Genomic DNA, 15,173 nt, shown 5'->3' on the forward strand with positions numbered 1-15,173 from the left:
TTTGTTGCTGTCTGGGTGAACTTTGGTTGCTGTCTTGTCTCTTTTTTCAGGTTATAGTAGGTTTTAACTATTGGCAGAGGCACAGTTGGTTGGCTGTGTCAAACTGTTAGTGAGCAAAGCAATCAGAAAATGGTAGCTGATTAGAATAAAGCCATTATGTCCCCATGGGAAACCAACAAAACCTTAAATGGTAACTGAAACCAACTTAAGGAATAACTTTTACCTGTGTTTATGAAATGAGGGCACATCTTATTTTTCTCATTTGTAATACATATAAGCAGAATTGGAAAATCACTCAGGTCGCATTTTTGACTTTCTGGTTAACTTTATACAGACTTTTAAAAAAATTTATAGGGAAGATTTTCTTAAACCTAGAGAGAGCTCACAAGTATGTCTAACAAATGCCCATCAGGCGTGGTCCTGAAAGCTGTGAATACAGTGGTGAACACCAAAGGTATCTTTTCTGCCCTCTTAGAGTTTCCAGTTTAATGGAGATAAAAGTAACTAATCACAAAATAGTGAGATAATATAGTATAGGTGTACAGGGTACTCCAGGAGTATAGGGGAAGAATTCTTAACAGGAAACAGGAGGGGTCTGAGAAGGCTTCCTGGATGAAATGACACCTAACCTGGAATCTGAAGGATTATTAGAAGTGGGCCAGACCAGGGAAATAGGGAGAATGTCATAGGCAGAGAGAAAGAAACATAGAAGGCGTGAACAGTGAGAGAATTTGGTGAATCCAAGGACCTGAAAGAAATTTGGTTTGCTTGGATCAGCACAACTGTGTGTGTGTGTGTGTGTGTGTGCATAAGTGGTGTGAGGGTGGTAGAGTATTTTTTGTGATCTGATAATTAAGATTAATTAGTCAAGGTTAGAATCAAATACCTTTTTTTTTTCTTACGGTTGATTGAGATAACCTGGTAGATGATACCTGATTTAGGGATGCAGTCTTAAGTTTTCACAAGTAACGTTTTTTATGTATAATTTCATGTTGTACTTTCTAGTCATAGCTAAACCTCGTTCAGATTGTTTCTGTGTCCTTCAATCCTTTTAAACAGTTTAGTATCTTTAAAGGCAGAATTGAATTTGTAGTATGGGTCTAGCTGGTTTTTTAATTTAGGATTAAAATATGCAAAATTTTCCTATGTTTTCTTCTGTCTGGTAATACACTCACCTATACTTACTAAGAATTATATGTAGATCAGTTATACAAGTTTATCTAAAGTGTTTTTTATCATCAGCCTACCTCTCATAGTTTGTCCGTCACTTATAAGGTTAACTATGAACTAAATATATTAGCAGTTTATTGCCAATATATTTTGTAATGTGAAATAGACTAGAGAAGTGTACGTGTGTGTGTGAACTTACTTTTACACAATGAATAATAACACAGTTATCTTCTGAATCTTTTAAAATATATGTTTTCTGGTTTTGTGGTAGTATGATGTGGTGAAATAAACTTTGAATTGGATTTAGGAAGTGGTAGAAATTATTTCATTATATATATATTTTTTCCTCAGTAGAAATCTGGATTTATAATTTAATTCTTCTGGAATTTAGGTTCATATTTTCTTTCATATTCTCCGAGATAGGTTTGGTTTGTTTCATAAGATGAATAAACCAAAGTGCACACAGCTTTAAGGTCACACAGCTAGATGATATCAGAATTGGAATCTCTAAAGACTTAGTAAAGTTATGATAATGTGGTAATCTTTTTGCAATAAAAATTTGAAGGCTAACGTCTTCAAAATGATGATAAAATGCAACATGATGAAAATTAAAAATTAAAGGTAAACAAATTGCAAAAGATTGAATCAGAAATGCTTAACTTTTATGGATCCTACAGTATTAATTATGCTACTGAGATTGTGTTTATTCTCTAGTAGTCCCAAAGCTTAATAGTCACTGTGCACCTGGATAGTCTTCATGGTATTTTTCAGGACTCTTCTGCTTTTTTCCTATTTAATTCAATATTTTTATCCTTTTTTTTTTTTTTTGAAGAAACTGAAGGCTCATTAATTAGTGAACAGAAATCAATTTTGTCCATTTGCCTGTGTCAAAGACCAGTAGGAAGTAGTGACAAAAGAGGTTCTATTTGTGTTTTATTTTAAATACTTCAGGAGTGCTTGTTGCTGTTTATTTTCTGCCTGCCTTTTGATCTTCGGTCATAATGGTTAGATTCTGTAGATAAGTGGTTTTCTTCAATGAATATTTATTCAGTGTTATTAGAGCTGAGAACTTTGTAACTGTAATAAGACAGGCTTGGTCTTGGCCACTTTGGAATTTATAGTCTAGTGGAAGACAGGCTTTAGTAGTTCTGTGAATATTTAATTAATTGCAATTAGGGTGAGTATTTGAGGGAGAAAGGCTTTGGATAAATTTCTAGTAGTATTAAGACACCTAAGCAAAATTCAAAACCATGGACCAAAGATTCTTTACTGTCCACTAAATGATCATAATCCCATGTTGGCCCAGAACCGCAAGTAGTTTGAGCTGAATTTAAAAAGAAAGGCACAGACAATCTTGTGAGACAGTTTTGACCTTCTTTAAGTAATCAGGGGGAAATGTGTTACTTCATGTTTGCTTCGTAGTACAAAAGAGAGCTGGAAGAACCAGCCAAAAACTTGGGTTGAGGTGGCATTTAATTCTTCTGTACCACTCCAGGTCTGTTGCATCAGAATCTCCAGGAGTGGGTCATGTACATTTTTATTACCAGGTCATTGTGATGATCAAGCAGATATTAGAACCATTGTCAAGACATCCCAGGAGTTGATTGGCTGCTGAATTAGAAAAAGACCATCAGTTTCAGGTGTCCTAACATCCAAGTGATAAAATTTTGCTTAGAATGTAGTTTATATTTTTAAGTTTTTTTTTAAATTTTATTTTATTTTTAAACTTTACAAATTGTATTAGTTTTGCCAAATATCAAAATGAATCCGCCACAGGTATACATGTGTTCCCCATCCTGAACCCTCCTCCCTCCCCATACCATCCCTCTGGGTCGTCCCAGTGCACTAGCCCCAAGCATCCAGTATCGTGCATTTAACCTGGACTGGCAACTCGTTTCATACATGATATTTTACATGTTTCAATGCCATTCTCCCAAATCTTCCCACCCTCTCCCTCTCCCACAGAGTCCATAAGACTGTTCTATACATCGGTGTCTCTTTTGCTGTCTCGTACACAGGGTTGTTGTTACCATCTTTCTAAATTCCATATATATGCGTTAGTATACTGTATTGGTATTTTTCTTTCTGGCTTACTTCACTCTGTATAATAGGCTCCAGTTTCATCCACCTCATTAGAACTGATTCCAATGTATTCTTTTTAATGGCTGAGTAATACTCCATTGTGTATATGTACCACAGCTTTCTTATCCATTCATCTGTTGAATGGCATCTAGGTTGCTTCCATGTCCTGGCTATTATAAACAGTGCTGCGATGAACATTGGGGTACACGTGTCTCTTTCCCTTCTGGTTTCCTCAGTGTGATGCCCAGCAGTGGGATTGCTGGGTCATAAGGCAGTTCTATTTCCAGTTTTTTAAGGAATCTCCACACTGTTCTCCATAGTGGCTGTACTAGTTTGCATTCCCACCAACAGTGTAAGAGGGTTCCCTTTTCTCCACACCCTCTCCAGCATTTATTACTTGTAGACTTTTGGATCACAGCCATTCTGACTGGCGTGAAATGGTACCTCATAGTGGTTTTGATTTGCATTTCTCTGATAATGAGTGATGTTGAGCGTCTTTTCATGTGTTTGTTAGCCATCTGTATGTCTTCTTTGGAGAAATGTCTATTTAGTTCTTTGGCCCATTTTTTGATTGGGTCATTTATTTTTCTGGAGTTGAGCTGTAGGAGTTGCTTGTATACTTTTGAGATTAGTTGTTTGTCAGTTGCTTCATTTGCTATTATTTTCTCCCATTCTGAAGGCTGCCTTTTCACCTTGCTAATAGTTTCCTTTGATGTGCAGAAGCTTTTAAGGTTAATTAGGTCCCATTTGTTTATTTTTGCTTTTATTTCCAATATTCTGGGAGGTGGGTCATAGAGGATCCTGCTGTGATGTATGTCGGAGAGTGTTTTGCCTATGTTCTCCTCTAGGAGTTTTATAGTTTCTGGTCTTACGTTTAGATCTTTAATCCATTTTGAGTTTATTTTTGTGTATGGTGTTAGAAAGTGTTCTAGTTTCAAAATAAAAAAAAAAGGGTCATACATTATTGAATTTCTCATCTGCAACATTAAACGCTAGAATATGAGAGGAGAAAAGACAGACTGTCTAATATAAATTATTATTCTTATGTGAAGGCATAAGAAAGAAATAGAATGCATGAACCCCTATGTTCATCACAGCACTATTTACTACAGCCAAGACATGAAAGCAACCTAAATGTCCATCGACAGATGAGCAGATAAAGATGTGCATATATACAGTGGGATATTACCCAGCCTTAAGCAAAAGGGACACAGACGTATAGAACAGTCTTTTGGACTCTGTGGGAGAGGGCGAGGGTGGGATGATTTGGGAGAATGGCATTAAAACACGTATTTTACCATATGTGAAATGGATCACCAGTCCAGGTTCGATGCATGATACAGGGAGCTTGGGGCTAGTGCACTTGGATGACCCAGAGGGATGGTAAGGGGAGGGAAGTGGGAGGGGGGTTCAAGATGGGGAACATGTGTACACTCGTGGAGGATTCATATTGATGGTTGGCAAAACCAATACACTATTGTACAGTAATTAGCCTCCAATTAAAATGAATAAATTTATTAAAAAAAAAAGAATGTAGTTTATAACTTATTTTTGAGTATAGTGTGGTAGATAACTGGCAGTGCCTGCATTTTGTTTTTAAGGTGTAAAACCACACTTTTGGATTGTCAGCAGTGATTTTCCAGTTTAAAAGTACATTTTAAAGTTACCTTTGTGTTCTCTTTTTTTCCTCAGGAACTAAACAACTTAAGCATATTTTATTAAAAGACGTGGACACTATTTTTGAATGTAAACTATGCCGCAGTCTCTTCAGAGGATTGCCAAATTTAATTACCCATAAAAAATTCTACTGCCCACCAAGTCTGCAGATGGATGACAGTAAGTTGTATTCATATGTTCCTTTATGCGTTTACTGTTTGTTCTTACACTGTAGCTGCACATTCAAATTAGAATGGTATCAGTACCTGGTTACAGATGACTTAGTGATGGTGAACAAAATAAAATACTTGATTCAGTGTCATATATTTGGTTTCTTAGAGATAATTTAATATCTAGTTTTTAATATCTGTCATTTGGATTTTGCTAAAGACAAATGAAGTTAGGTTTTTACTACGTTTATTTGTATTAAAACATTGGGTATTGTTTTTGAATGTTTATGTGAATTACACCGTTTATATTCAGGATTTTTGTAAATTAAAATATTGATGCTTGATAGGGGTGTTTGTATTTTTACTTCTTAGCAGCTTGTTACCAGATATGACTCACTGTTTACTTAGATTCTTCTTAAGTAAATGAGAAGGTTGAAAATAGAGCAAAGAATGAGTAAATAAATTGATTTTTGGGGTATTGTGGAGAGCACTAAAAATATTTGATAATCTTTCTAATGTTTTCTGGGTCTTGAAGATCAGTTTTATTCTCAGTGAAATTGACTTGATATGTCATTTTATCAGAAATTGGATTGTGTTGCAAGCTAACCTGAAATCTGAAATAGCTTTATGTAATGAAGGCAGGTAGTACGCTAATGAAGTTTTTGTGTAACCAAGTGTTTGTTGAGTTAAGTATATTGTCTGTGTATGATTAAGTTGCAGTATATGTAATGATACTATTTTCTTGCTTTAAAGAGCTAACATAAATTCCGTAAAGTATTTTATTAAGTCATAGATTACTTTCATTGTTTTTTGTTCAGGGATTTAACTCTTGTGGACTTAACAAAACATAGAAGTTATTTTGTCAGTTTGATATTTCAGTTACATTGTGGACTTTGTGCATTTTTCAACTTTACCTTTTGGGGATGGGAATGGAGTGCAAAACTGCAAATAGCAAAAGTACCACTTTAATTATTAGCATGAAGTGATTTAAAATATAGGAAATAGATGAAACAAAAATTTCATATTTGTCTTGAAGTTTTTCTTGCCCCTGTTAGATTTTACTATACTTCTTTTATCCTTGAGATGTAAATGAAAAGGCAGTCTAGAAATTAGTTTCAAATCTAACCTTGCAATTAAGGAACTAGTAGGAATTTAATTAACTTTCTGGTAGTTATTCTGTGTTAGTCTTTGGTGTGGACTAAAGTTTAGTTGAATTTTAGAGGGAAATAGATAAATGGATTTGCTGATTACTGTATATTCTTCTGTAATACTTATTCTAGAAATACTTCTGTGAAAGTATTCTTCTTACAGACACTACTTTATCCATTTTAAAAAGAAAGATTAGTAGACTAGAAGAATGATAAGTCATTTTTTGATTTCTAAGTGGTTATCAGATTTGATACTGTATTTGTAGCTAGATTTTAGCATTGTATGTAGGAACATAACCAATATTAGTCAACTCTGTTACAGTAGAAATGTTAGGTTGCCTACAGACAGAGTAATTATATTGCACAATAAAATAAAACTAGCTCTGTTTTTGGAATTAATTTGTAGTTTTTAATCATTGGTTTAATAGAATTGTGCCATGTTAAGACATGTAATAGGACTGAATTTAACAAACACTTCTATACATCATCATTTATGTTTCTAACTTTTCCTATAAAATCTTTTTCATTTTCCATAAGATGTTCAAATGTCCCCATACAATTAGATTAGATTATTATGGATTAAGTTAATAGGAATGCTGTTATGTTTTCTAAAAAAAAAAAATGATTTTTATACTAACATACTTCATGGTATTTTATCCATCTTGGGTTATGAGAACTTTTGACTTTCCTTTGCTAGCCTAAAAATATGAAGTATTATTTTTATTGTTTGGGATACCCATCTGCTTAAATATTTTATATTAAGGGCCCTTAATATAAAATTATATTAGAAGTAGCTCTTCAGATTGTATCTATTCCTTAACATTTGTGTACCATGATGAGATTTTAAATTAAAGCAAATTTTAATTTAATCAGTACTAGTTTTTTAGCCTCATAAAATACTGAGAAGTAGATAATACTCTTGTAAAAATAAATACAAATTAATAATAAATTTTAAGACAGGTTAATAATACATGTAAAAATATTGGAGGACTAGAGCAGGCTAATTATTTCAGATTAAAATGTTGTTTTTTCCTTAACAGACCTTCCTGATGTAAATGATAAACAAAGCCAAGCCATAAACGACCTCCTAGAAGCCATATATCCAAGTGTGGACAAGCGAGAATACATTATTAAGCTAGAACCTATAGAAACTAATCAGAATGCAGTGTTTCAATATATTTCAAGGACCGATAATCCCACTGAAGTCACAGAGTCAAGCAGTACTCCTGAACAGCCTGAAGTTCAAATACAGGAAACTAGCACTGAACAGTCTAAAACAGTTCCAGTTACAGACACAGAGGTGGAAACTGTAGAGCCCCCTCCTGTTGAAATTGTTGCAGATGACGTTGCACCTCCATCTGATGAACAACCGCAGGAATCACAGGCTGACTTGGAAACTTCTGACAATTCTGATTTTGGTCACCAGTTGATATGTTGTCTTTGTAGAAAAGATTTCAATTCCAGACGAGGTGTTCGTCGTCACATTCGAAAAGTACACAAGAAAAAGATGGAAGAACTAAAAAAGTACATTGAAACACGAAAGAATCCAAACCAGTCCACTAAAGGACGCAGTAAGAATGTTCTAGTTCCATTAAGTAGGAGTTGTCCAGTATGTTATAAATCATTTGCTACAAAAGCGAATGTAAGGAGGCATTTTGATGAAGTTCATAGAGGACTAAGGAGGGATTCAATTACTCCTGATATAGCAACAAAGCCTGGGCAACCTTTGTTCCTGGATTCTGTTTCTCCTAAAAAATCTTTTAAGACTCGAAAACAAAAGTCGTCTTCAAAGGCTGAATACAATTTAACTGCATGCAAATGCCTTCTTTGCAAGAGGAAATATAGTTCACAAATAATGCTTAAAAGACATATGCAAATTGTCCACAAGATAACTCTTTCTGGAACAAACTCTAAAAGAGAGAAAGGCCCCAATAATACTGCCAGCAGTTCAGAAATAAAAGTTAAAGTTGAACCAGCAGATTCTGTAGAATCTTCACCCCCTTCCATTACCCATTCTCCACAGAATGAATTAAAGGGAACAAATCATTCAAATGAAAAAAAGAACACACCGGCAGCACAGAAAAATAAAGTTAAACAAGACTCTGAAAGCCCTAAATCAACTAGTCTGTCTGCTGCAGGTGGCCAGCAAAAAACCAGGAAACCAAAACTTTCAGCTGGCTTTGATTTTAAGCAACTTTACTGTAAACTTTGTAAACGTCAGTTTACTTCGAAACAGAACTTGACTAAACACATTGAATTGCACACAGATGGGAATAACATTTATGTTAAATTCTACAAGTGTCCTCTTTGCACTTATGAAACTCGTCGGAAGCGTGATGTGATACGACATATAACTGTGGTTCATAAAAAGTCATCCCGTTATCTTGGGAAAATAACAGCCAGTTTAGAGATCAGAGCTATAAAAAAGCCCATTGATTTTGTTCTAAATAAAGTGACAAAAAGAGGCCCTTCGAGAGACGAAGCAAAACATAGTGATGCAAAACATGATGGCACTTCTAACTCTCCTAGTAAAAAGTACGAAGTAGCTGATGTTGGTATTGAAGTAAAAGTCACAAAAAACTTCTCTCTTCACAGATGCAATAAATGTGGAAAGGCATTTGCCAAAAAGACTTATCTTGAGCATCATAAGAAAACTCATAAGGCAAATGCTTCCAATTCACCTGAAGGAAACAAAACCAAAGGCCGAAGTACAAGATCTAAGGCTCTTGTCTGGTGAGGAACAGTTAACAGAGTTTTGCTTTATTTCCCCCCATCGAACTAAAACAATCATTTGACCATAATTTATAGCTGGTTCCATTTTAACACGTTTGCTTCCATATATCTTATGGCAATGGGAACTGCAAGAGTAATGTGCATATTGCATTTACCTCTTCAGTGACCTTTATTCCAATGGCTTGGGAACAAAAGTTAACTTCAGAACTTAATCTTCCACAGGACAATGCAATATAGTTATAGATAGATGGCACAGGGTCAGTGATTTCCTCTCAATGTTGTAAAATATATACATTAATATTGGCTTATGTTTACAATAGAAGTCTTCTGTTTAACTAACTTTGCACAGGTTTAATTTGATTCAGTGACTTAGTCTACTAATTAATACATTGTGGGAAAGTTAAGTATATTAGAATGAATTTGTGAAGGCGATAATTATAGGAAAAACGTCTTTTGAGGCACTGTAATTATTGTAAAAATTAATCTGTGATGGCTAAATAAAGTGCTGCACTCAGAAAAAATACAACCCCCAAATTGAATTTAGAACAATTAGCATTTATTATTTACGTTTAACATAGTGCTTCCAGGCAAAGGGGAAAACTCGATAAACAAAAGTTTGGATTATTTTTCCTTTTCCTTGGAAGTATGTATTAGTTACCGTGTTTTAGTTTTGATCTATGGAAAGTGATTGTTTAGGTCCCAGATCCTCTTTATTTTTACCTTTTTGTTTAAATAAACTTTTGGTGATCATTTCAGCATAGTTAATATTATTAAGTAGGTTTTTTTTCTTTTTTTTTATGGTTTTGTGTTGAAAAGTAAAATCCCTATTGGGAAAAAAGAAAATAATATTACTTTTTTAGAGGGTTTTGGAACAAATGTAGATTTTTAAAAAGCAATATAAAATAAGGCGTAGACTCCCTGTACTTGTTTTTGTAAATCTCCCTGTATTTTTAAAGTTTACCTTTAGTACCTGTGTCCCTCGTATTAAGGCATTTAATATATTTAATTAGTATTAAGGTAGTTTTGGATTCAGGTTCTAAAGCAGTATACTTAGTTTGAGTGCTGAGTAGGTTAAATGTTGTGGTTTGACTATCACACATTTTTTTTGTGTGGAAAACTTGAGACGAAACCATTCTTTAGAAGTCATTTATTGTAAAATTCTAAAAATAAGGTTTTATCGGTAAACTCAAAAGTGTTCATTTATTCCCATTTCTCCTCAGATAACTTCAAGTGATGTACGAAAAGGTTTGGAGTTCATTTTTGTGGAAAGACTTTAAATTGGTGTTAGAACCACTAAACATCTTCAGATGGTACTATGAGGAAAAAAAGAAAAAGTTTTGATAAATATATGACTGTAACTGCTGTTTCTGACTAAAATAATAACCATCTAACCACTTGTTTCTAAGGCACTGCCTCTTCCAGCACTTTCAAGTAGCTGTGACATTAAGTACTGTCATCACAATCCATCAACTAACCACCCTTGTGCATTTGGTCTACATTTTCTACACAAATGGTGCAAATTTTGTTTTCCAACAGTTTGTTGATTAAAGGGATCAACAACCTGAACAAAATATCACCACTGGTGATTTTTAATTAACAAAGACTTTATCTTAGTGATTTTAGTTTTGTTCCACTTCATTTGGCAGAATTTTTATCTGGATTGTACAGATACATAATTTCCTAGTGAGTGTATGTTAGGACCAAAAGATAAATTAATATCAGCACATTATAAATATTTAGCCTGCTAAATATTTGTAATTATTTTTACATCCATTTATTTCTAACTTGTTCTACAGCACTTAAATGTTTGCAAGTTTCATTCTAAAATTTATACTACAGGAAAGTTGCAGCTCATTTTCACCCATGGATCATCACATTCTTCATTTGTAAACATCTGAGGTTTTTATGAAAATTAAACATTCCCCTGTATTTCTTTAAATTTCGTTCAAAGCACTTTAATGATAGATGCAACTTAAATTTTCAGTTTTTTTTTTTAAAGACCGCACATTTACTGATGTTAATATGAAGGCAGTAGTAAATAGCTTACTGAAATTTTATGGATGCAGACAATCCCTGCACAACCACTTCTTACAATATTAGTTTATTTCTTTAAATACTGCTAAAAAAGGAAGATTGGGGTGTAAACCCTGCTTTTTCCCCCTCTCCCAAGTAAAATCTTAGATGACTACTTTAGATAATATTTGATTCCTACTGAAAAATTTAAAAAATAATAAATTTTTGTCCATTTTTGTAATCAAGATTTTAGGGAAAACAGAAGTACATCTATCTTTAATGAAATATTGGGCAGGTTTTTGTGTATCAATATTCTGTATTTTTTAGGGAATACTTTATTTTTAAATAATTTTTGTCAAATTATAATTTTAAAAGGTACAGCAGGAGAATATACCATGTTTTTATATAGGTTCACATGTGAACTTAGGAGGGACCCTGTCCATCTATATACTTTTTATATAAAATTTAAAATGTTGAAGATCCACAAGGTCATAATAAAATGATTTTATAGCTAGAAAAGCATTTACCCTTCCCAGTGCTTTGCACTAAAATATACTGTGAAAGGAAAGTAGAAAGACTGTAACTTGCTGGAAATGTTCTATATTGAATGTACACGTGCTCTTGTTGGAAAAATGTACTATATGTGATGGAAATAAACAAGACTCGAAGTTATTTCAGCTAAATGTGCTTCAGCGAAGGTGCATTGGTTGAAACTTAAATGTTTTATTATCAAATTTAAATTTATTCAGTGACTGAGCGGCTACACTTGAAATTTATCCTGATCGTTTTATTTTTAAGAGTTAGAGTGATAATTTCTCTTTAATTTAAAAACAGATTTACTTTTCCACATATGGAAAACTTGTACTTATAGGTCTAACTTTAATGATTAATAGCATAATATATTTAGGGAACTAAATGTGTAGGTGTTATTTCATTTATAAACCATCTTCATTAGTGGCACATTATTAAACCTGTATGTTTGACTTTTGCAAGGTGTTATCTTTTATGCATTCCTACACACACAAGACATATTCCAAAGATATTTTTCCAGACTTAACTGCCTATAACAAACGGAAAGATAATGAGGATTCCTAAAAACCTTGGGGTAGCTCTTTGCTGCAGCTTCCCATGTGTATGCCAGCCTTTTCCTTTCTACTTTACTTGTTAAATCCTGTAGGGAAGAAAGAGAAATAGCCTGATGCTTGTGGAGCCCAATTGCAGCAATTCCCTTCCTCCACTCACTTGTTTTCACAGGACCATTCACATAGTTTGTCTCCTCAGTCATAACATTAGGGCCACAGAGCAGGAATTTAGGAGGGAGCATCAAGGGTTCCAAGGACTATAAAAAGATTTCATCTGGGTCATAGAGTTAAAACAAAACAAAACAAAACACCACTATGTCAGGACTTGTCCAAATTAGAAGGGCCTGGAGAGATTAAGAATATTTTATCATAGTAGCTAAATTAATGGATCATGGGCGACATAGGAGTTAGAGAACTCAGACCAGTTAAGAAGAGTAGAATGAACATGTAAGAAGTGATTAGAAATTCTTTGTTCTTCGTATTCCTTTCTGGTCTTCATCCTTAACTTTTTGATTTTATTTTGACTCTTGGGCTTTGTCATCTCAAGAGGATCAGGCTTGAGGCTTTTGAGAAAAGGCCTAAGAAATTTGTGCCGGAAGCTTTTTGCATGTAGGCTGTATAAGCAAGTATTTGTGGCACTTTTTGTTGTGGAGTGAGGGGGAGTAGTGGTTAATCAGGTAAAGAACTATCAAGAATGCCTTACTTTAAGATCTATCTCTGGGTACAAATTATCTACCTTTGCTGCTGTTTGATCAACAGTTTTTCTATAGAATTCAACTTACTTCTTCCCTGAAGATATCTTTTACTCCTAAATTCTATTGGTGGAAGAGGAAAAACAATAAAAGGTATGGCTTGCACTTCAACTTTTTAAGTTTGTATAGTGCAAGTGAGAACTGGATGAGTATGGCTGACACTAAGCAGGTGGTTTTTTTGTTTATTTTTTTATTTGACCATGATGTGCTACCTGTGGGATTTTAGTTCCCTGACCAGGTTTCAAACCTGGGCCCTTAGCAGTGAGAGTGTGGAGTCCTAACCATTAGACTGCTGTGGAATTCCCTAAGCAGGTGTTGATTGTTTAACATTGCAGATACACTTTGAATGCACAGTAACCATTTTTGCGGTTCATGTCCCTCCCCCCGCCACCCCCACCCTTTCTCCCTGCTTCAAGAACAAAACCTTTTTAAACAGTGTGTACATTCTTAAATAATAATAAATTATCCATCCTTAATTTTTAGCCTAGTTTTATTTATATACACACATAAAGATAGGATTTTGCTCATATATATACACACACACACACACACACAGACATGTATATAAATTTTGGCTCATATATATATACCCCCATATATATAAAATTTGGCTTATGTATATATACACACACCAAATTTTCAATTGACACCTTGCTTGTATTGTTGAAAAGTACCTTCACTTTAGGAATGTGTATTTGTTACATTGCTTTATGGTCAGTAGGCTGTTCTATTCAGTTTGCTTTAGAGAGCCTATGGATGCAGTGAATTGAAGTGAAGTCGCTCAGTCGTGTCTGACTCTTTGTGACCCCATGGACTGTAGCCTACCAAGCTCCTCTGTCCATGGGATTTTCCAGGCATTAGCACTGGAGTGGATTGCCATTTCCTTCTCCATGGATGCAGTAGTGGGGAAGTTTTATGGTTTTGCTATGGGTTTGAACTTGTGGGTATAGAGAGAGAACTTTCCCGGTAGTTGTTACGGCAAGTAGATATGGAGATACAGGCCCAAGTAAGTATCATTTCCTCCTGTGAAGTTACAAAAGATGTCTTCAAATGGCATGACCACTGAGAAAAATTTGAAATGCTTCTGTAACTGCAGAAATTAGGTCTCCAGATTTCCTGTAGTGGCCTAGAGAAATAATCTAGATCCTTAGGAATTCTAGAATTTACTTTTCTAGCGGAATCTTTAGATTACCAGGATTATGATTCAGACAGGGTCTTATAGTTGACCTCTTGCTGAGCTGTAAGATATGGGCAGCATAAAGTTGGCTGTGCTGTTAGGCAAAATCCTTTTCTATTCTGTGGTATTCTTTCCCTCTTCTCTGACTTTAAAAGCTAATGGAAACCTCAAGATGGAAGAGGAGTAAGTATCAGCAGTCTTAAGATTGGCTAGTAGTTGTTTCGTTTCTAAGGCATTTGGCCCATGACAGAATTGTAGGAAAAAATGTTTCATTTAAACTGGGCTTCCCTGGTGTCTCAGCAGTAAAGTATCTACCTGCCAGTGCCAGAGATTGGAGGAGGAAATTACAAACCCAGCAGTATTCTTGCCTGGGAAATCCATGGACAGAGACCTGGTGGGCTACAGTCTGTGGAGTCACAAAGAGTTGGACATGACTTAGCAACTAAACAAGAACTTCGGCTTTTCTAACTTCCAGATTCTTTCCTCTTCTCCCTTATAATTTGTTTCTGCACTCTTTTCCTTTGACCTCTTGTGAGCTTCTCAGTTCAGTTGAGTTCAGTTGCTCAGTCGTGTCCAACTCTTTGCAACCCCATGAACTACTGCAGCACGCCAGGTTTCCCTGTTTTCCATCACCGACTCCCAGAACCTACTCAAACTCATATCCATCGCATCAGTGATGCCATGCAACCATATCATCCTCTGTCGTCCCCTTCTCCTCCCACCTTCAATCTTCCCCAGCATCAGGGTCTTTTCCAGTGAGTCAGTTCTTTGCATCAGGTGGCCAAAGTATGGGAGTTTCAGCTTCAACATCAGTCCTTCCAATGAATATTCAGGATTAATCTCCTTTAGAATGGATTGGTTGGATCTCCTTGCATTCCAAGGGACTTTCAAGAGTCTTCTCCAACACCACAGTTTAAAAGCATCCATTCTTCGGTGTTGAGTTTTCTTTATAGAGTTCAACTCTCACGTTCATACGAGACTGTTGGAAAAACCATAGCCTTGACTTAGATGGACCTTCGTCGGCCAAGTAATGTCTCTGCTTTTTAATGCTGTCTACGTTGGTCATAACTTTTCTTCGAAGGAGGAAACATCTTTTAATTTCATGGGTGGAGTTACCATCTGCAGTGATTTTGGAGCCCCCAAAAATAAAGTCTGACACTGTTTCCACATGAAAAATAAAAGTCTGACAC

General features: G+C 35.0%; 1 protein-coding gene across 3 annotated transcripts in view; it reads left to right on the top strand.

The window, feature by feature from the left end:
• ZNF800 (zinc finger protein 800) overlaps window positions 1–15,173 on the top strand; it is a 51,107-nt gene that overhangs the window by 12,352 nt on the left and 23,582 nt on the right. For 2 of the 3 annotated variants that reach the window (XM_027539086.1, XM_027539087.1), the window contains exons 4-5: window positions 4,945–5,088; window positions 7,267–8,959. In XM_027539086.1, coding sequence (XP_027394887.1) covers window positions 4,945–5,088; window positions 7,267–8,959 — 1,837 coding nt within the window. Of the gene's footprint in view, window positions 1–4,944; window positions 5,089–7,266; window positions 8,960–10,179; window positions 11,961–15,173 lie in introns of those variants that run through there. The other variant, XM_027539088.1, reaches the window with a different exon arrangement.

Source organism: Bos indicus x Bos taurus, chromosome 4, assembly GCF_003369695.1.
Source record: "Bos indicus x Bos taurus breed Angus x Brahman F1 hybrid chromosome 4, Bos_hybrid_MaternalHap_v2.0, whole genome shotgun sequence".
Classification (NCBI taxonomy): domain Eukaryota; kingdom Metazoa; phylum Chordata; class Mammalia; order Artiodactyla; family Bovidae; genus Bos; species Bos indicus x Bos taurus.